Source organism: Trichoplax adhaerens, genomic scaffold, assembly GCF_000150275.1.
Source record: "Trichoplax adhaerens TRIADscaffold_23 genomic scaffold, whole genome shotgun sequence".
Lineage (NCBI taxonomy): Eukaryota > Metazoa > Placozoa > Uniplacotomia > Trichoplacea > Trichoplacidae > Trichoplax > Trichoplax adhaerens.
Genome location: NW_002060964.1, coordinates 539,837 through 560,379, shown reverse-complemented (window position 1 = coordinate 560,379; position 20,543 = coordinate 539,837). Strand labels below are relative to the sequence as shown.

The following is a 20,543-nucleotide window of genomic DNA, read 5'->3' as shown; positions in this document are numbered from 1 at the left end:
TATTAGCGATATTTCTTAGATGTAATACCATAGCATCCACTAAGAATAATATATGCAAAATAATGCGTTGCTAAACTATAATCTACTTTATTCCATCATGGCCAAAAATTAAAAATTGTAAAGAATAAATCGCCAGACGAGTAGGAAAACATTTTTGTTGATCTAAACAAAGACAAACAAATGGCTACATATTGGCTTTTAACTCTAGGATAATTCTAACTTTAAAGTCTAATTTTGAAATATGACTTTATTTATGATATTGGGTTACATCCTTGATATCAAACTAATTATGTTGAACTACTTGACCTAGTACAAGCTAGTATTATGAGTTCAATATTGCGTATGCTAAAATAAAAAGCGTAAAAATGGAGATTTAATTCACCACAGGTAGATAAGGCATTTTTAGTTGGCGTTATATTCCGTTCGGCAGTAATGCTGTTTCTACCATTGTTAGTTTAATATTTTTAGTAAGATGATAAAAAGTTTATTGCTTTTAGTAGTATTGTCCAACGTTTCAGAAAGACCAAATTTAGTCATTTAAATATATTATTTTTTTACCTTGCACATAGAAGCAGCTACATCACTGCTGCACCAAAATCTAGGTCCGAAGCGACACACATCCATCTTCATTGGAGCCATTGCAGACTTTCTACATGCATGCATTATCTAAATACAATTGGAAATTAAATAGAGAGCTACAGAGATTGCTATTTGATGCAGTAGTGCAGATTGAGAAATACTGATTAAGTAGGGAAAACTTATACCTGACAAATATGAGAAGGAGCAGTAATTTTATTTTTGATCAGGTGAGTAATCTTCTCAAGTTTTTGTAAAATGAGTCGGCACTAAAATTTATTAATATTGGCCAATAATAGAACCTAATTATGAGCCTTTCGACTACTATGAAACCTAGGCTTTAATTGGTTATAACTTACTTCATATCCGAAAGTTCCTTTAGAACCTACGGTATCGCATACTTTATTCCAAAATCCAAAAATGTATTTCTAGTTTGTGAAGAAATGCGGATTATCATTTTGTATTATTATTATGAACGTGAATAATTCTATCCGTTATATTTAATGTGTTATTTTACTATTATTTTGACTACTAATCTGTTCAATTAGAGCACATTCTAACCTTGGTTTTATTTATTTTATGAAGTTCTTCTACAACTCGAACTGCTACTTCACAGAACACGCAATAGCCAGATGTAAGCTGGGTTGGAGCGACAGTTTGCATTCCTAGTACATCACATAAGCATGAAATTAGATACTGGTAAGGTTAGAATTACGGACGTTCATATTGCAAAATATGGAAAGTTCCAGTTTTCAAAAGTACAGAAAAATAAGTTGACGAAGATAGCAATGAGGGTACTTACCCGAGGTACCATGATCAAGCTTGGACTGCGGACAAGCACGAAGGTAGTAGGCACAAACTTTCTTTGGTGATACATGCTGTAATAATGCTTGTAAAATTGGGGGTCCATACTGATTAGCAAAACTTTGGCACTGCAAAATGGAATTAATATAAGATAAATATAATTACAATCAATCAACAGGGCAAGGAATTTCTAATTTTTATACGTATAAATAATTTATTATTATGGATGGTATCTTACCTCTTTACTCGTATCGGAAGGCATGTAGGTGCAGAAGTGATCAATTTCATGAGTAACGGTATTCTATAAATGATTGAAATAAGCTAAAACTTTAAGACAGTAATTTAAGCGTAAGGGTAATGGGTTATATCATCAGTGGATATATTCTGTTTACAGCTGCTGATGAATTAGGATTACTCTACTTAATTGATTATCAACATTGTTCGAAGGCAATGGCAAGAAATAAGTAAGTCTATTGCAATTTACCTCTGCACTTTTTTGTCTAAGCATAGAATCGATTACTCCAACAGCAAAAGAACAAACTATACAGGCTGTAGAATTCTGAAAGTATAAATAATATGCTGGAATTATGACGTTATTAATACTACTGAATATCTCTGGAGAATAAATAGCAATATGGGATATGTGAAATTGTTCTCAATTTAAACGACATCTTACAGTGCTTCCAGCTTTTACATTTCCCAAACTGCTATGCGAGTCGGTATTTTTAACAGCTCCAGGAAATAATGTCTTCATGATTTTATCCCAAAATTCCAAGTCTTTACCATCTCCAGAAGCTAAGTCATCCCAGATCTTGCTACCAATTAAGGTATGCTTCATGATATTAGCAGTTAGTTTGCTTTTCAATTCATCTTCCGTCAAACTTTTCGAACATAAATTAAATAGTTTGCAAAAGTCCTTCGGAGTCTATTATTAATATAAAAATTCAATTTTATAAGTTCTAATTTATTCGTCAACAACAAATAGCCTGCCGTCTATACCTCGCATCAATTTAGGAACTTGTAATACATTAGTGGTAATACTATTATGTTGATTTGTAAAGTTTAATTTACCTGAATAAAAATATTAATACCTAAAATGGGTCTATCAAGTTAATTAGTTACTAATTTCGATCAATGTGTACTAAGAACTTACCATTTTATTGATTTCATGGATTATAAATGGGACCAGGTTATGAATAGCAAGATGCTTGCACTACCAAGAAAAATATTGAAAAATCTTCAATATTAATCATCTTTATTATTAATGACAACATGCATCTACTGTCAGGATGTAATTTTAATTCATTCATTATTTTTGTGCCATACCACTGAATGTAGAAGTTTAGGTTGCTTATTGCAAAACTTAACCATGAATTCATTCAAATTTTTCTGCAAAAGGTATAAAATTAAGAGATCAAATCAGTTAGAATCAATAATTTGCGAAGCCTTTTCTTTTTCTTCTTATTTTAAGTATGTAAATATATTAGGCATTGTAAAAAACAAGTAGAGAAACCTTAAATTTGGCTGAATGGAGGTAGTCACCGACCATTTTTTCACATACACTGCAGAAAACATCATCGGAAACTCCATTCTAGCGATAAAGACGAATAATTGTCGTAAAGTAAATCACTAGAGCATGAACTGGTTAAAGTACTTTAAGTTAAATAAGTGCTGCAAATACTACTTGAGATTGTCAAATATAATTGTTACGATTCAAGATTACACTCTTAAAGCAGGCTATACTATACTATTAATGAAGTCGATAATCCAATACTTCAGTACGAGAAAGAAAAACTATGAGAACATCAAGCAATTAATTATACTCGTATAGGATACTGCAATAACTGTATGCTAAACTTTTCTTCGATTCTAGCTATGCCTTCGTTAATGGCCTATCAAAGCCATAATAATATAATATAGCAGATGGATTATGTAATAAACAGACAACACAGTATATAGGCCATGAAAGTAATTTCGATTTGTGGCAATCAAGCTAGATTAAGAGGTATGCACTAATAATGAATCAGATGCTTAGAAGAAAGGAAATTGATGTTATAATTGATAGTAATTAAGCAAGAATATCGCAGGTGATACAACATTCTAGAATTTTTTAAATAAATAAATCAATTAGCTTTCTTTTTTAGTAAAATATGGAAATCTTTAAATTTTAATATAGTACATTTAAGGGAAGCCTTAGAACGTATACAAATCATACTATTTAGGCCTTGGATATAATTTTCCATTTGTAGCAATCACTTTGAATTTAGTTGAATACTAGGGGTACGTTAATTAATCCCATATTTGACAAAAAGAAAGTCGATGCTATAATTTTTAGAATCAAAATCAGAATTTGAGATAATAAAGTATACTGGCCATTACAAATGGGTAAATTAGCTCCCTCGTTAGTAAAATATGTCTATTTTTAATAAACTCTATTTAATTTTAGCGACTACATACATTATCAATCTCGAATCTTGTATAGATCTCATGTGATTCAAGTAGAATAAATTTTAGACATTTTTCGGCAATGTTTCTTGGATCTAATTTAACTAGCTTGTGGTACAAAAATTAGAAAACTTGCTCATAGATACGATCAATATAAAAATTGGGTATCAAAGGATCTCTTGAATGCTTAATTATACGAGTTTATAATCTCTAGATCGTTAATTAATATTCTTATCAGTTATTTACTGGTTTGTACAGTCATTAGTGACATTTAGAGAGTATAATTAAGTATTCGCTTCGCTCATACAGTTTAGTTAATTGAATAATGATTTTAACTAATATCACTAAAGACCATCGATATATATTACCCTAGATCGCTAATGAACTTCCTATCTTAGTTTGTTTGCTGGTTTTTATAATTTGTGATACAGAGAGTATAACTAGGCAATCATCTTATTCATACAGCTTAATTAACTAAATGATTATACTATTTATTTTAAATAATATCACCAAAGACTGCAGATCTACGTACCATCTTGTTTGTATCTACTATAGATCAATTTAAGAAATAGAACTTTTATTCCTCCTATTGATTGAATTTCATTTCTTACCTGATTTTTGCTCCATGCATGTACCATACACAGGTAACTTGTACCGCATTTAGCAGCTGTTTCAAACGATTGGCACCAGTACGATGGACCCTGAGTGCAAGATTCGCTACCAAATGGAACATTCTCTCCATAGATTAAGTGGGAAACGCAAGCTGGAAGAATTAGAAAAAGCAAAATGATTTTAAAAGATGGTTTTGAAAGAAGATTTTATCCATCTATTTGCTAATGTTAAACTGAGAAAAATAGAGACAAGGTCTAAGTAGAATCATCAATATTAAAGACATTGTATAAGATAAAGATATCTGCATGTTTTTCCGTCGAATCGGACCAGAAATATGTTTCTTTACCTACGATGAAGAAGACCGTAAGCAATTTGGACGCCATGATCTATTTTTCGTGTAACTTTCGAGATGCAATTCTGGTCCAAACGTTCTGTTATGAAAGGGATGGAATTACTGGTAATTATTTGCTTATTGTGATATCTTATAAAGTTCGTCTCTTGACATCATGTGAATGCTGACTTTCAACATCAATTTATTTTTCTGTCGTAGTCAGCCAATGGGCTCAAAGTATTTTCACCAGGAATTATTGTGAATGCTGACAATTTATCATTATTACGAGTGACAATTCAGGTGAATACTTTAGCCATATCCTGCTGAGCTATCAACGAATCAATGAAGGTATAAGCACAATGTTGATTGTTTATTCTTGCTGTTTGTTTACTGGATTGGTTACCAGTATATTTATTGTATAGATTAGTTTGCATTCTACGACTAATTTCCACCTATCTATGTGTTTTAATGTGTTTACTTAAAGGTTTCCTATCGGTCTGTAGTGATTGCGCATCACTGGTTATCATCCATTGCAGATTGAAAGTAACGAAATCAGAAAGTACCGCATGTTAGTCCTTGGCAACTATTGTAACAAAGGCTGCATATCGAACTTTTAATTAATAGGCGTTACCGTAGGTGAAGAAGGAGAAAGCCAGTTCATGTTTACAAAGTTTCACGATACTGATGGAATGGTGTTACATTATTGATCGGACTTTAGCATTTCTATTTTTTCATTCCCAATGCGATTTGCATGTGAATAGAAATTTTGTTTTGAAAAGATCACTTTGCAGGGAATGTATCAATAATAATTTATTGCCGACGTTTTGCATACTTTTAATATATTACTGTATCGCTTTACAATATTATCAAAGCACTGATAGCAGATATTATCGTAATCGTTCTCTAAGTTGGTTATTGCTTTCAATTAAAGGCTTGGAATTGGGTTTGTTGTCTAAGTGAATCTAGCGGCTGTTCTTCCTGATTCAGTAATATCTAAATTTGTTGCTGAAGTTTTAGCTTTTCACGTTATTAATTTCGTTATGTAGCAACTACGCGTATTAGGGCTTGATAGATTACTGGATTATGCTAAGTAAAAAAAATGCAGTATCATAAAGAAAGAATTAAAATAATTTAGTACAAATAGAATAGACTAAGATGTTCTAATTTGAAGCGCTAATCATAAATAGGCCGAATGATAGTAAATTTAGCTCTGATCTTGTGATTTTGAAGACAAGGCAAGACTGACATAAGACAGATGAACCAATTTTATGTAGCAAAGCTTAGTTCTATATGAAAATATAGTCTTTGTTATCCTATTCTGAAGATGCTTTAACGTATTGTAGTGATAACCAGTATGAGTTAAATTTCATTTTCATGAATAAGCCTGTAGCATTCAGTGTCCATCATTTAATAATTTATCAATTCAAGGACAGTAATGAGTATAAGAACCGTGGCCAATGATTAAGCCTACAAGCATCCCATACAGTATTTTATTACCGTGCAACGATCTTTCGATTTAAGCAGTTTTAATGTAAAGATTGTGAATTGCACGTCTATCATTTGCACAGTGATGCTTAAGCTCAACATAAGGCTGTAAAAATTCGACAGATCTAAAAGTGGACAATTGATGAGGATAATGATGAACTTTTTGAGCAAACTCAAACAGTATTTCAAGTTTGTTTTAATTCCCGTACAGTATGAATTAATTTTATTAGAATCATCCGGATATATCCAAACTTTCAAACGACCAATTTGCTACTTTAACTCGTATATCAGTAGAAATTGCTTTTATCGTACAAAAACGTATATGTGAAAATAGCAATCAATTATTAGGATGTTGTAGATTACGCTTAGAATCTTATTTATCCTCAATGTGTCTACATTGAGGGTTATCATATCTTTTCAGATTAGATTATTAAACAATCCTTAGATATCATTACGATGATATTAAAATTATGTCCAGAATGCTGTTGATTCACAATTTGCCCACATAGAGGATTGTCATAGCTTTCAAGATTAGATTATTGAATTGTCTCTAGATCTCATTACCAAGATACAGAAAATTATGCCTAGAATCCCATTTGTTCACAATTTGCTTTGCATTGAGAATTCTTACGCCAGCAAAGGCTAGATTATTAAGCTATCCATACGTCCATGTTAGCCTACTGCTACGATAATAAGAATAAGCCCTACCTATACTCTATAGATTAGGTATTGAGGATTATGATATCCTAGAGAATGGTTTACTTGAGCCGTCTGTGTCAGAATATTCCTAGGAAAAGTTAGATATCAGTATCTAAAATACTGATTTATATTTTTAAATAGACTAGACATCCAGATATTATTTGATAAATTGACGTCGTCGTCATGGATATTAAAAGTTCCTTAATAAGTAATCAACTATACCTTAAACTTCTTTAAATATTTGCAATTGATTGAAAGTAAAATAATTTACTTCTTTCCTACAAAGTTTAGACACAAGGATCGATCGATTTCGTGAATAATGCAGTGACACTTTCACGGTATAAGCTTAAGCAGATCTCGCCTCTCTTATTTAAAGTGAAATCAAGTAACAATCGTTGGATTACAGACCATTCCATTTAGTAAAATACGAGCACACTTAAGTGGTCAATAGTCAGGATTTCTATGGCAGATTTAGAGCTATAGATTTTTTATCATTCATAAAGTAATCGTTCAGTGTCGTATTCGTAAACATGCTTTTGCTAACCTGCGCTTTCCATACGAACATTGGCTGTAACCTCTATATCGTTAGTGTTGTTTGATGAAAACCATAAATTCAGTATCAACTATTCTATTATTAATGTAATATTACTTGTTTGTTATAATTAATCGATGTAACCGCATGTTTAATGCCACAGGCATAAATACTAAATTAAGATCAGAGGTGAAACAACATTGGATTGCAGGTAATTCCATTTGTTAAAATACGAGTACATTTAAGTAGTCAAGTGGATGGAAAACGATATTATATATTTAAGCTATCGGATTAATATATCAGTTTGACTGTCATATGATAAATGTCGTTTTATCATTAATCAATGCGCATTTATTCTTTCAATGCTAGCCTAGTAGCACGAAATAATCTTGTGCTTTATTATAGTAGAGCATTCCAGCAGTAAAAATCAGCTTTTAGATACTACTATTTGGCTTATTTTGCTAGATTGAAATATTTCTTATAGGACATTTTAAACAAGAGCATCTCCATTGCTACTACATTGGCAATGTTTAAATAAATTCATTTATTCTTCTTATTAGAATTTTATCGTCAAAATCTACTTAAATCTTCAATAGCTTGACGATTAGGATCCAATTGATTTTTTGACTTTATTTTTAATTATTGGCTTTACTTACATAGCCATCTTGGCTAAAATTGATACCCGCAATGGCGTTAAGTGTAAGTTTGAGTAATTAGGTAGCGAATATGGAAATATGGATGAACTATGACTACAATTGTTGAGGACGTAGATTTAGCTAAATTTATTAGCAGTTGGCGAATTGCAGTTGTAACAGCTTACTTTATTTACAGTCGAGCAGAAATATCCGTACAGTACATAGCTAGTTTACAGTAGATAGTTATAGACACGTATGGTACTTTATTTTATATGCTGCATAATTAGTCTAGCTTATTAGTACTATTTCTTGATTAAATATCATATTATATATTATGAATAATGAAGGCAAAATAATGTGTTGCTAAACTAAAACGTATTTTATTCCATTATGGCCAAAAAATAATATTTGGATATGAATAAATCAGTTGACGAGTAGGTTAAAATTTTGATTATTCTAAGCAAAGATAAACAGCGATGTTATAATGGTGTTGAAATCAAGGAAGACTCTAATTTTAAAGCGTAATCTTGAAATTTTACTGCAGCTACAACATTGGGTTACATTCTTGATATTATACCAATAATATTGAAATACTTTAACCCATGCAAGCTAGCGTTTTAAGTTAGATATTACATATACTGAAATAATAGGCCCCAAAATGGAGACCTTATTCATCACAGGTAGAAATGATATTTTAGTTAACGTTATATTCCATTCGGCAGTAATGTTGTTTCTGCAATTGTTAATTTTCATATTTTTACTTTTTGGTTACGTATGATCATAATAGTTAATTACTTTTAGCTGTTTATCTAGTATTTCAGAAAGATCAAGTTTAGTCGCTAAAGTATCATAATTTTTTTTACCTTGCACATGGAAGCTGTTACATCGCTGCTGCACCAAAACTTAGGCCCAAAACGACATAAATCCAACTTCTTTGGAGCCATTGCAGACTTTTCACATGCACGCATTAACTAAGCATAAATTAAAATCAAACAGAGAGCTGCAGAGATTGCTGTTTGATGCGTAGAGCAATTGGAGAGATATTGATTAAGTAGGGATAGCTTATACCTGGCAGACTTTAGATGGAGCAATATTATTGTTAAGTTGGTGAATAATCATCTCAAGTTTTCCTAGAAGTGACTGGCACTAAAATTTATGATTGTTGGTTAATAATTGAAGTCAATCATGAAACATTCGACTACTATGAAATCTACGATGACTTGGATCTAACTTACTTCATATCGTAAAATTCCAGTAGGAACTACTATATAGCACATTTTATTCCAAAATCCGATAATATACCTCTGGTTTACAAAGAAATATAGATTGTCGTTTTATATTGGTATAATGATCGTGAATATCTCTAGCCATTGCATTCAATGTGTTATGTTTACTGCTATTTCGACCATTAATCTTTTCAATCAGATCAAATTCTAACCTCACTTTTATTTATTGTAAGAAGTTTTTCTATAATTCGAACAGCTATTTCACAGAACACGCAATAGCCAGATGCAAGCTGAGTTGGAGCGATAATTCGCATTCCTAGTATATCGTGTCAGTATGAAATTAAATCCTGTCAATGTTAAGTTTTTGTGCTTTATAACTTTTATATTGCAAAACGTAGATCGTTTCAATTTTCAAAAATACTAAAAAACGTATCTTTGAGATGATAGGTACTTACCGGTGGTATCACGATCGAGCTTGGATTGGGAACAAGCATGAACGTAATAAGAACAAACATCCTTAGCTGATAAATACTGTAATAATGCTTGCAAAATTGGAGGTTCAAATTTGTTGACAAGGCTGTAGCACTGAAAAAATGTAATAAGTATAGCGATAAACGCAAGTATAATCGATCAGCTGGGCAGAGAATTTTTAATCTTTATAAGCAATTTTTTATGCAGTAGTTAATTAGGTAATATCTTACCTCTTTACTCATATCGAAAGGCATATAGGTGCAAAAGTGATCGATTTCATGCATAACGCTGTACTATAATGATCAAAGTAAACTTATACTTTAAGATAGTAAAATTGGCTTACAGGTAATTGATCATAGCATTGTTTAATACCTCCAGTTTATGGCTACTAATTATAATGAATTAAGTTTACTATCCTTATTTGATTATCAATATTAACCAAAGGCAATCGGAAGAAGTTAGTATATCTATTGCAATTTACCTCTATGTCTTTATTTCCCAGCACAGAATCGATTGTGCCAGCAATAAAAGAACAAACTACACATCTTAAAGAAGTCTAAGATTAAAAACAGAGTGGAATCATGACGATTATTAATAGAACTGAATCTCCCTGTCGAAAATGTAACAATATGGAATATAGAAAATTGTTGTTTAATTAAACAGTATCTTACAGCGTCTTCAGTTTTTGCTTTTCCTAAATTGCTATGTAAGTTGATATTTCTAACCGCGCCTGGAGACAAAATATTATTAATTCTATTCTTAAATTCTAAGTCTTTGGCCTTAACAGGAGCTATGTTATCTCGAATCTTGTCATGACCACTAAGTGCATGCTTGATGATACTAGGAGCTAATCGATTTTTCAACTCATTTTCCGTTAGACTTTTTGAACATAAATCAAATAGTTTGCACATATCCTTCGGAGACTATCAGTAATAAAGAAAATTCAATTCTTATAAGTTTCAGGTTTACTTGTTGTTGACAAATAGCATACTATCTAAGCTTCGTTTTAACTTTGGAACTCAGAATCGAATAGTGGCAATACTATTATGTAGATTTGCATAGGTAATAAACCGAAATAAAATTTATAACATTTAATTTACAGGAATAGAAATATTAACACCTAAAAAGAATATCACCTCCTAAATTAATCAGTGACTATTTTTGATAAATTGGTATACAGTACTTACAATTTTTTTGAGTTGATGGTTTATAAATGACAATAAATCGTGAATAGCAATGTGCTTGCACTGGCAATAAAATTGGTTAATAAATCTTTAAAATTAATCATCTTTAGTATAAATGGCGATATTTATCTAATGTCTGCTTAGGGTTTTAATTAATTCATTATTTTTTGATGTCATACCGCTTTGCACAGAAGTTTGGGTTCCTTTCTGCAAAAGTTTGTTAGGAATTCTTTCAACTTGCCCTACAAAAGGGGATTAAGAGACGAAATCAATTTTGAAATTACGAATTTATATAGCCTTTTGCTCTTATTTTAAGATTGTGAATGCAATAGGTGCAGTAAAAAAAAAAAGTAGAGAAACCTGAAGTTTGGCAGAATGGAGATAGTCGCCGACCATCTTTTCACATATGCCGCAAAATGCATCGCTGCAAAATCCATGCTAATGATAGAAACGAATAATTGTAGTAAAATAAATCACTAGAGCATGAACTGGTTAAAGTATTTTTAATTAATAAATTATTGCAGATGTTGTTGAGATTGTTAAGCGTAGGTATCAGCCTCTACTCTTAATGTAAGCTATAACACTCCACGTCGAATAATTGTTTTTAAATTGCTATATTAAGTTGAAGAAAATTCTAAACAAATTCGTCTATGGTTAAGAATATTGTTCTGAAATTTATACTATTGGAATACATAATTTAATACTTTAATACATGTTAAGACAATTGCTATAACATCAACCAGTTATATAGAATACCGCATTGACAGTGTTCTATGCATTTCGTTATTTCTAGTTATGCCATTGCTCATGCAATCGTATTTAAGGTACCTGATCATATTGAATAATGTCATTAGAGCCTACATATATGTGATTAATGTGTCTTTGTGTAGTCGTTGGATAAGTTATTGGACCTACACCCATATATAGGCGCATATTTATATTTAATTAATAAGTAGTGCTATTGTCCAATATAAATACAGCACTGTTGCCTAATATGGTATTACGTAGATCAATATGTATTTAGAGAAAGCATCTATAAGACGGATATTCTTATACAGTTAGGTGTTGGATGCGATGTGTTATATAATACTTTGATGCTTAAATAGTTCAACAAAATTGTATTAATACATAACAGGTGTATCAAAGCAATGATACCGCGGAAGAGCTATGAAATGGCTACAATACAACGTTGCATTTAGGTCATAGACGTAATTTTCGGCAATCAAGTTAGGTTTAGGGGAATACAAACGGACCAGTAATGAATCTGGTGCTTGTTGGAAAGAAAAATTAATGCTATAATTTCTATTAATCAAGCAATAGTATCGTCGGCGATAGAACATTGTGGTTTTTAAAGTAGGTTAATTCGTTCTCCGTGTTCGTTAGAAAACTTTCAATTTTGATATACTTCATTTAAGGCAAGCCTTTGAACGAATACAAATCACAATATTTAAGCTATGGATATATTTTCAATTTGTAGCAACCAAGTTAAAATTAGCGGATTGCTACGACAGTAAATCTCACACTGGTGGAAAAGAATATCGATGTTATAACTTTAGTAATCAAAAGAACGTAATAAGGATGATAAAAAATACTAGCAATTTAAAATGGGTCAATTAGCTCTCCTGCATGTAAAATACGTTTAATATCAATCAATACTTTTCATTTAATTTTAGCCACGATAGTATCTACGATGTGTTTAGAATCTTGTTTAAATCTCGTGTGATTCAAGTAGAAATAAATTAATATTTTTGAGAGATATTTTGAAGATGTATTTCTTCGATTCAATTCATCTAGTTTGCGGTATAAAAGTTGGGAATTTTTTTCATGAATATGATCTATGTACTCATGCAAGATCATAAATCAGAGGATCTCTTCGATACGTAACGAACGAGCTTGTAATTCCCAGATAACTAATTAGCATTATTACATATGTCAATTTGTTTACTAATTTTTATAATCATTGGTGATATAGAGAGTACGAAATCGCCTTGTTCATACTGCTTAATTCACTGAATAATTATAATGCGAATCTATTTTAATTGATATCGTTAAAGACTGCTAATCTAGCGTTATCTTGGTTATATCTAGTGTGGACCAATTACATAGAGTCCTTATTCCTTTTACTCCTTGAGTTTTATTTCTCACCGTATTTTTGCTCCATACTTGTGCCATACAATGGTAACTTGCACCACATTCAGCAGCTGTTTTAAGCGATTGGCACCAATAAGATGGACCCTGTGTGCAAGATTTACTACTAAATAGTGCATTCTTTCCATAGATGAAATGGAAAGCGCAAACTAAAAGAATTAGAAAAAAGAACTTGCCTTAAAAGATTGTTTTGAAATAAGATTTTATTCATCTATTTTTCTAGTGTTGAAGAAGAAAAATGGAGACAAGGTCTAGGTAGAATCATCGTTATGAAATGATATTGTTTGGATAAAGATATTCATATGTTTTCCCGTTGAATTTGATCAGGGCTATTCTACATTACCTACGATAAGTAAAACTGTGAGCAGTTTGGGTGCCATGATGAATTTTACATAACCTTTAAGAATCCAATGCAGTTCAAACGGTGTGTTATGAAAGATATGGAATTGCTGGGAAGTATATGTTTTCAGTGCAAATCGACAATTTCTTATTATGTGAATTGATTTATTTTTCTTTCTAAGCAAGCCAATGAACTTGAAGTGATTTTTCATCAAGAAAAGTCCCGTATGATTGTAAATTATCATCATTACCAGTGAATATTCGAGACAGTACTTTAGCCATATCCTGCTGTGCCATCAAAGGTTAACATAAACTCTTACAGTTTTGATAATTCGTCCTTGCTATTTGCATACTGGATTGGTTGTTAGTATCGCCTATTCTATGCAATAAGCTACGAGTTCAGGAATAATTTGCATCTGGGAGCATTGTATGTTTAAGGTTTGTTTTTATCCTCTATGCTTGTGTACCGTTGGCAATCATTCGCAGGAGATTGCCGATCGTGAACTAAAATAGTGTGCTAGTCTACGCGTATGTTGATCATTGCAACATAGGCCATAGGCTGTACTCGTATTTCGAAACTTTGGATAACTTCTCATAGTTGTCCATCGTATGCGCAAGAAGAAAGACTCTTCATGTTAGCAAATTTGAATATCACAGATGAAGAAGTGCAAAATTATTGATCGGACTTTAGCATTTCTATTCTTTCATTCCCAAGTCTATCAGTATGCAGATAGAAATTTCTTTTCTCTTCATTCTTAAACAACGTCTGCTTTAAAATGGATATCTATGCACTATTGTCATGCTATGAACCGCAGCTTCTTCTTCAACATGCTTTGCATACCTTGGACTGCATCGTGTTATATGTAATGTGTTGTTGCTCTAGCTAACATGTTTATCGATACAGCCCATCCATCTGGATGCCACTATGCTCTGTAGCCTGCAGTCAGCTAAGGTTACATAGAAACTGAAATCAATTATATTGTGATTTTTCCAAAAGAACCGACAAGTACTCGTCTCGCTCAATCTGCAACGCACTAAACTACACCTTCCCGCAGCTTTATTGCGGATAGACCAATCAGCTTTCGCACGCAGAGCTATGCTGCATCGGCTAGTCTCTAATACTATAATGTTGAATTGACGAAGGATTAAACTTATTCGTATTCGTCTACACTTGTAATAGTGATGTTCATCAACTCATGATGAACATGTTAAGCACCTCTTCATCGGCTTCCTATGTATTGCTGCCATGGCCTATCGATGAGCAACTTGCTCATCGTACAGCCTGATTGCATGCTATTCGTATCACTTGTGTAGCAAACAGGCAGCCCACCAATTCAATATGTAATCCTAGCAGTGCATGCTATGTACGCAAAGCAAATCATCGTCAAACCAATTGAGAAAAGTGTCCAAAAAAGTCCAACTATCGAGCTCATGTCGGCCATGACCGATTCTGCTAAGAGTTCAACTGGCTAGTATTCCTCCTTTTCCCTCTTCAACTTAGTATAACTACTATCTTGTTTAGTAGCGAATTGGACTCCCTATAGTCAACCTAAGCGCAGCCTGGACATGCGTAGTATTGCCAGCTTGGATCAGTCCTCCAGCCTCGCCCCTAAGAACGGCAGTATACTGCTCTAAATATCCGAAACAGTGATACTGTACCATTAGACGTAAATGGGCCAAGCGTACTTCCCGGCTATAACGCATGGCTTGAAAGATCAACAAGCATTTCTTCCTCAAGTTCCTGCTGTCGAAGATTGGTAAGGAGGAATATTGATCGCAATGGACGGACCTTTAGCTAGTGATACATGCACCTGGTCACCAGATACCGATAGCTTGGATCGGTCGGTAAAGCGTATGGAAATAAGCAGTAAACACGTCAAAGATGAATCGCCAAAGGATAAGTAAGTTGATGATGATAAAATGGAGGCTGGAAGCAATGTCGCAAAGATGACTTGATTCGCTTATTTACAGTTCATTAACTGAAGGAGTGATGCTACTCAATGGATTGTTGCATCATAGACTGTTATTAGCATCAATTCTTTTCCATCATCATCGCTCTCCGGTATCGCAGCAATGTTGCATGCTATAAGATAGAATGGCAGAGTAGAATGATGATAGTAATGATGCAAAAAGCATGCTGTCGATCTGCAAGAATCTTCGATTGATTCAACTGTGATTGTGTTGTAGTAATACGCTTTTGCGGATGCTTTATTGCATCAACTCCAGTTTTGAAGTAGGCCATTTTACTATTTATCTCTATGGGTCTACATGAGCATCAATTCTTTTTTCCATCTTCGCCACCACATTGCCGCTATATAGTGACAAAGTAGAATGATAATGACGACTACGATACGAGGAGTATGGAGTAGATTTTTGAGATACTTTAGGTGATCCCATTCCACAGTGCTTATGTTTGTCATTCACCTGTACGGACGCATTGAGTTTAATTCCATCATCTCCAATTTTAACTGATGTTGTAGTATTTCCCTATGCTATATCCACAAATGCCACTGAAACGGCTATATATCATTTCAATGCATTTGTCCCAACTTATCTGCCAATTCTTAGCAAAATCAATCAAGATTTGAAGGTCAAGATCTGAGTTCATTTCGTTAAAACTTGGCATGTTTGCTTGGACTAGTACACGTATAATGAAGGTGTCGAGCCGTTTCAGCAGCATCTTTGATATGTCACAAGGGAATGTTTGAGTCGACTTGTACTTGTCTTTACGATCGAAGGCGAAAAATTAATTTGAGATTTTAGTAACAAAAGTAAAAGAAAATCAGTGCGATCCTGCTGCCAGATGGGATTCGTTTTACGCTATTACAGCCAAACACTTTGCAACAGTTTCTATGTTTTGAATCTTTTACCTTTTACGTCAATAGAATATCATTTATGTTTATGGAACCTTTGATAATAATAGTTGACTCTTATAGAATTGTTTGCAGTTTACTAGAGTCTTTAGAGATTCAATTGAACGCACAGAATCTACACTTGTCGTCGTATTTTGGTAAGGATCATGTCTACCGTTACTGCAATTCTTCCTTACCCATATTATACGGTATTATTATGAAGAAAGGATTGATTTTAGATAGTAAGTTGTCCAATAGTCCTGAAGTTATATTAGCCAAACTGAGATACTGATAAATCAGCTAGTTTGCGTATAGCAAAATTATGGATAGAAGTGAATTCGGGTCAATGTTGATCCGTGAATTCATAACGATGAACTTTAAATCTAAAATAAGCATCACCACAATTACCACGGTAGGCAATGATATGACTCACATATTTCTTGGGTTGAATGTAATGCTTTTAATAAATAGACAAGATATACATCAAATTGGTAGCTTTTTCGGTGCAATAGATCGAGCCATTTTAATACTTTCAACTGCTTCTTACCTGTAGTACATTGGCGATATGGTGATTTAATTTTCTCTACTGTAAATATCGTTAATATTGACAAGTAAGCTTCTAATTGTACAGTAGTATGCATGTATAGTATAATCTACTGTACTTGGCCTATTGCTTCTGTTTTTTTAGGCGTACAAATAGGGATAGCTTTCTAATGTTAGGACAAAGTGCTAGTGTAGCAATTGCTTAATAGTCATGACGGTATTAGCTAATCTTGATGGTAATCAAATGCTTGAGAAAATTGCTTCGTTAATGGTTCTATTGATGGGCTTTGATTTATTCTCTTGTATTAGGTATAATATGGTTTACTTTTTATTTCTGTTCCTTGGTATGTGCACCCTGCTACCATTTAACATGTTTCTGACTGCCAGTCCAGTAAGATTCTATTCTATCAACATATCCGTTAAGGTTAATGGTCAGTGCTTGGATTGACAATCGATTTTCCTTGAATATTACAGTATTTCTCAGCCAAACTGAATGGAACCCGATGGCAATATACCTACCAAAATTATTTTTTGGTTGCCTATAGTGTACCTGCCATTGTGGCTGCAGCGGTGACTGTTCCGATGCTTCGAGTGTAAGAATGAAAGATAGTATAAGCAAATCTTAAAGCGGCAAATTTATGTAATTTCGGTTAGATAGAGTTTAGATTACCTAAGGTATGGTAGTCTTCTTCTAGTCTTTTCCTATCCATATTCGTCAACAAATAACCTTGCCGTTATTTTATTCTCCAACTGGCAGTCGTCTTCAAGTAATTTTGAGATAATCTAATATTCTTCTAGTCATACCTAACAGTCTTATTATGATAGTGCCTTTCTAGTCTTCAGTTTTGCTTACTGTACGTTCCTGTTCTAGTAATCTTTCATCACTTCCTTTACGTTTGATAGTCGTCTATAAGTCTGGTTATTGTATTCTTCTCGTCTTTATCTATAAGTCATATGGCCGTCTTCTCCTGCAATCCACGCTTAAACGAACTTATTAAGATGTACCTCGTTATCCTTGATGAGCATGATCTCAATATTTTAGGTCGCCTCGGCATAAGATAAAATTTTCCTTGATTTAGTCTCTATATATGCATATAAAATAATTCGGCTGTTTCATTACTGTTATCGATAAATAAATATTAAAAAACTTAATAACCATTTCCAGTATAGCGCTACCCGTACAATATAAATAATGTAATTTAATGTAGAGAGGTTTTGATACTAAGCTGTGCTCTCACGTATATGATATCATTGAATAGTGTATCTCGAACTTGTAGTGAATTTACACAATTACAGTCATTACTTTCATACCATGCTACATAATTGTTAATCAAAATATCCATTGGAATATTTCGAAAAAATTTTTAGGATTCGCTTAAAGATTCGCATGATAGTTTCTCCAGTCATCTTGATGATAATATTTATTTTCACTGCTGTCATGGTCAAGGTCGATACGTCGACATGTAAGTATACACTCAATGTGAATGCAGCGTTATAAATTTCGAAATTAGTAAATGGTTCAATAAAATTGCCTTTAATTATAAGTTTTTAGAGAATTGTTGGATTGGTCATTCGAGTTTTATGCTGAAATTCTGTATGTCACTATTTTCTTAAGCTAACCATTGATAAGTTCTTTATAGGGATAGACACATTCTTCACTCTCACTATTGTTGGCATTGTGATATCTAACTGTAAGTACTATTGTCTTCATTGGTGATCTTGAAAGGATAGTTGTGCTTGTTTCAAGGAACTGAGAAAGAAAGTACTGATTACAGTATTTCGTAATTTATTAATATTTTTTCTATTTGATTGAGTTAGCTTTGGGTTCAGCTATCTATCAATCTAGCTTATTCGGGTTAGCCAGTCTCTTCCCCAAGCAATATTCACAATCCGTAGTTAGCGGACAGGTAAACCAAGATCGCAGTGTAATATCGCATCAATTTTTGGGATAAATTGCTATAGCAACCACAACATTCTGCGTACTTTTACAGGCGTTAGCTGGAATTTTTACATCAGCAGCAAGTATACTCTCACTATTAGGTAAGGAGTATGATAAACTATTTTATGGAGAGTTTGATTACGCCAAAAGTAGTAAGTGGGATTCGACTTTATGAATATTGTCCTTTACTGAAGCCCATTGTTTATTTAGGTGCTAATGATCCGTACGAAAGTGCTGTCTTCTATTTTATCAGTGCTGTTGTAGCTTTGCTTGTATGCATCATATCGTATGCGTTGCTTCGTAGAATCGTAAGTGTTGTAGTTTCTTGCATACTTGGGTAGTATGAAAGTACTCGTCATTATTTTTAAATCGTATCAAAATTACCATATGAATTGACGTAGGAGTACGCTAAATATCATATGAAGAAATTAGAATTTGATAAATCAGCTGAAAAAACCGATGGTAAACTGTTTCGATACTTACTTAATATGCTACGAGTGCAATATATAAAAGTCACTTTATTTGATACCTGTTAGCTGAAGAAGAATCTCTATTTGATACCTCTTATTACTTATTTGATACCTGTTAGCTGAAGAAGAATCTCCTTCTGATAATGATGCCATGGAGAAAACCAGAGTCGCTGATGAAAAGGACATATCTGTTACTGTAAGTAGGTGGGTTCATGGTGGTCGCTACCTAATCATGATTTGGAAGCAGGTTAGAGACTAATACTGTATAACTTTCAATTCTTATGTATTATACAGTATATTAGAATAACAAAAAGTGTAGCTTAAACTATCAACTTTTAAACTCTTAAGGCTGCTATTTATCAATTTGTAACAGATTTGGCCCACTGCATTATCTGGCATACTCTGTTTCACGATAACATTGGGGGTATATCCGGCAATAGCGTCTCGGATTGAACCTGTTGATAAAGCGTCAAATAGTACTTTTCTTAGTAAGGCTAAATTTTACAAATCGTTCAAAAAATTTATAAGTGACGCTTGCTAATATGTATCTGAATTCTTACAGATCGATTCTTTACGCCGGTTACATGCTTTCTGACTTTTAATGTAGCAGATTTTGTGGGAAGATTTCTGGCCTTATGGCTGCTGCAGGTACAGCAGCAGCAATAATGATTGAATGACTTGTTATTTTATCAGCCTGTTTATTAATAGAAGATTCTTTCTTACAAATGCAATTTTATCACTTTTAGCCAAACTATAAACGTGGGATCACTCTTTTGATCCTGACCCTTATGAGAATTGGATTTATTCCCTTATTCTTACTAATGAATGTTCAACCACGAAGTAATCTACCAGTTTTAATTCCAAGTGATATTGTGTACGTCATATCATTGGCACTGCTGGGTGTATCCAATGGCTACATCATATCGTTATCGATGATGTATGGTCCAATGTGAGTAACTGTATAATACGGTTTCGCTTGATTTAGTCATATTTGATAACATTTTGAGTCTCCTTGAAACCGTCATCTTAATATCTATCACAGGAGGGTTGATGCCAAATATGCAGAATCAACAGGAGCAATTATGGCTGCTTGTCTGATATTGGGATTAGGCTTGGGATCAGCTTTGTCGTTTGCTACTGTTGCACTGTTATAAATAATATTAAATTTAGACAGACGATGTAAATGAGGTGTAACAATGAATTTAGGTATAGCATAATATGTTGATATGGGCTCTAAATTAATGTTTCGAGC

At 33.0% G+C, this 20,543-nt stretch overlaps 3 protein-coding genes across 3 annotated transcripts; 1 reads left to right on the top strand and 2 right to left on the bottom strand.

Moving 5' to 3' along the window:
• Nucleotides 1–245: 245 nt before the first annotated feature.
• Nucleotides 246–4,820, bottom strand: TRIADDRAFT_64346 (expressed hypothetical protein; the record flags this gene model as incomplete). The annotated part of the gene is made up of 14 exons (XM_002117283.1): nucleotides 246–441; nucleotides 559–666; nucleotides 765–845; nucleotides 936–1,004; nucleotides 1,138–1,241; nucleotides 1,379–1,508; nucleotides 1,619–1,681; nucleotides 1,865–1,939; nucleotides 2,057–2,305; nucleotides 2,534–2,593; nucleotides 2,707–2,769; nucleotides 2,894–2,971; nucleotides 4,437–4,588; nucleotides 4,784–4,820. The coding sequence occupies 14 exons, from the start codon at nucleotides 4,818–4,820 to the stop codon at nucleotides 403–405; spliced, it is 1,308 nt and encodes a 435-aa protein (XP_002117319.1). The 3' UTR covers nucleotides 246–402.
• Nucleotides 4,821–8,542: 3,722 nt separating this feature from the next.
• TRIADDRAFT_61366 (uncharacterized protein) lies at nucleotides 8,543–11,933 on the bottom strand (the record flags this gene model as incomplete). The annotated part of the gene is made up of 12 exons (XM_002117282.1): nucleotides 8,543–8,575; nucleotides 8,983–9,090; nucleotides 9,188–9,265; nucleotides 9,355–9,423; nucleotides 9,558–9,661; nucleotides 9,801–9,930; nucleotides 10,047–10,109; nucleotides 10,298–10,372; nucleotides 10,542–10,739; nucleotides 11,180–11,242; nucleotides 11,361–11,438; nucleotides 11,829–11,933. 12 exons carry the CDS (start codon nucleotides 11,931–11,933, stop codon nucleotides 8,543–8,545), a joined length of 1,104 nt encoding a protein of 367 aa, XP_002117318.1.
• A 3,333-nt stretch (nucleotides 11,934–15,266) lies between these two features.
• On the top strand, nucleotides 15,267–20,445 carry TRIADDRAFT_61365 (uncharacterized protein; the record flags this gene model as incomplete). The annotated part of the gene is made up of 13 exons (XM_002117330.1): nucleotides 15,267–15,388; nucleotides 17,192–17,273; nucleotides 17,357–17,475; nucleotides 18,251–18,345; nucleotides 18,701–18,789; nucleotides 18,874–18,973; nucleotides 19,032–19,129; nucleotides 19,223–19,283; nucleotides 19,411–19,538; nucleotides 19,665–19,779; nucleotides 19,854–19,939; nucleotides 20,038–20,240; nucleotides 20,334–20,445. 13 exons carry the CDS (start codon nucleotides 15,267–15,269, stop codon nucleotides 20,443–20,445), a joined length of 1,410 nt encoding a protein of 469 aa, XP_002117366.1.
• Between the last annotated feature and the right edge of the window lie 98 nt (nucleotides 20,446–20,543).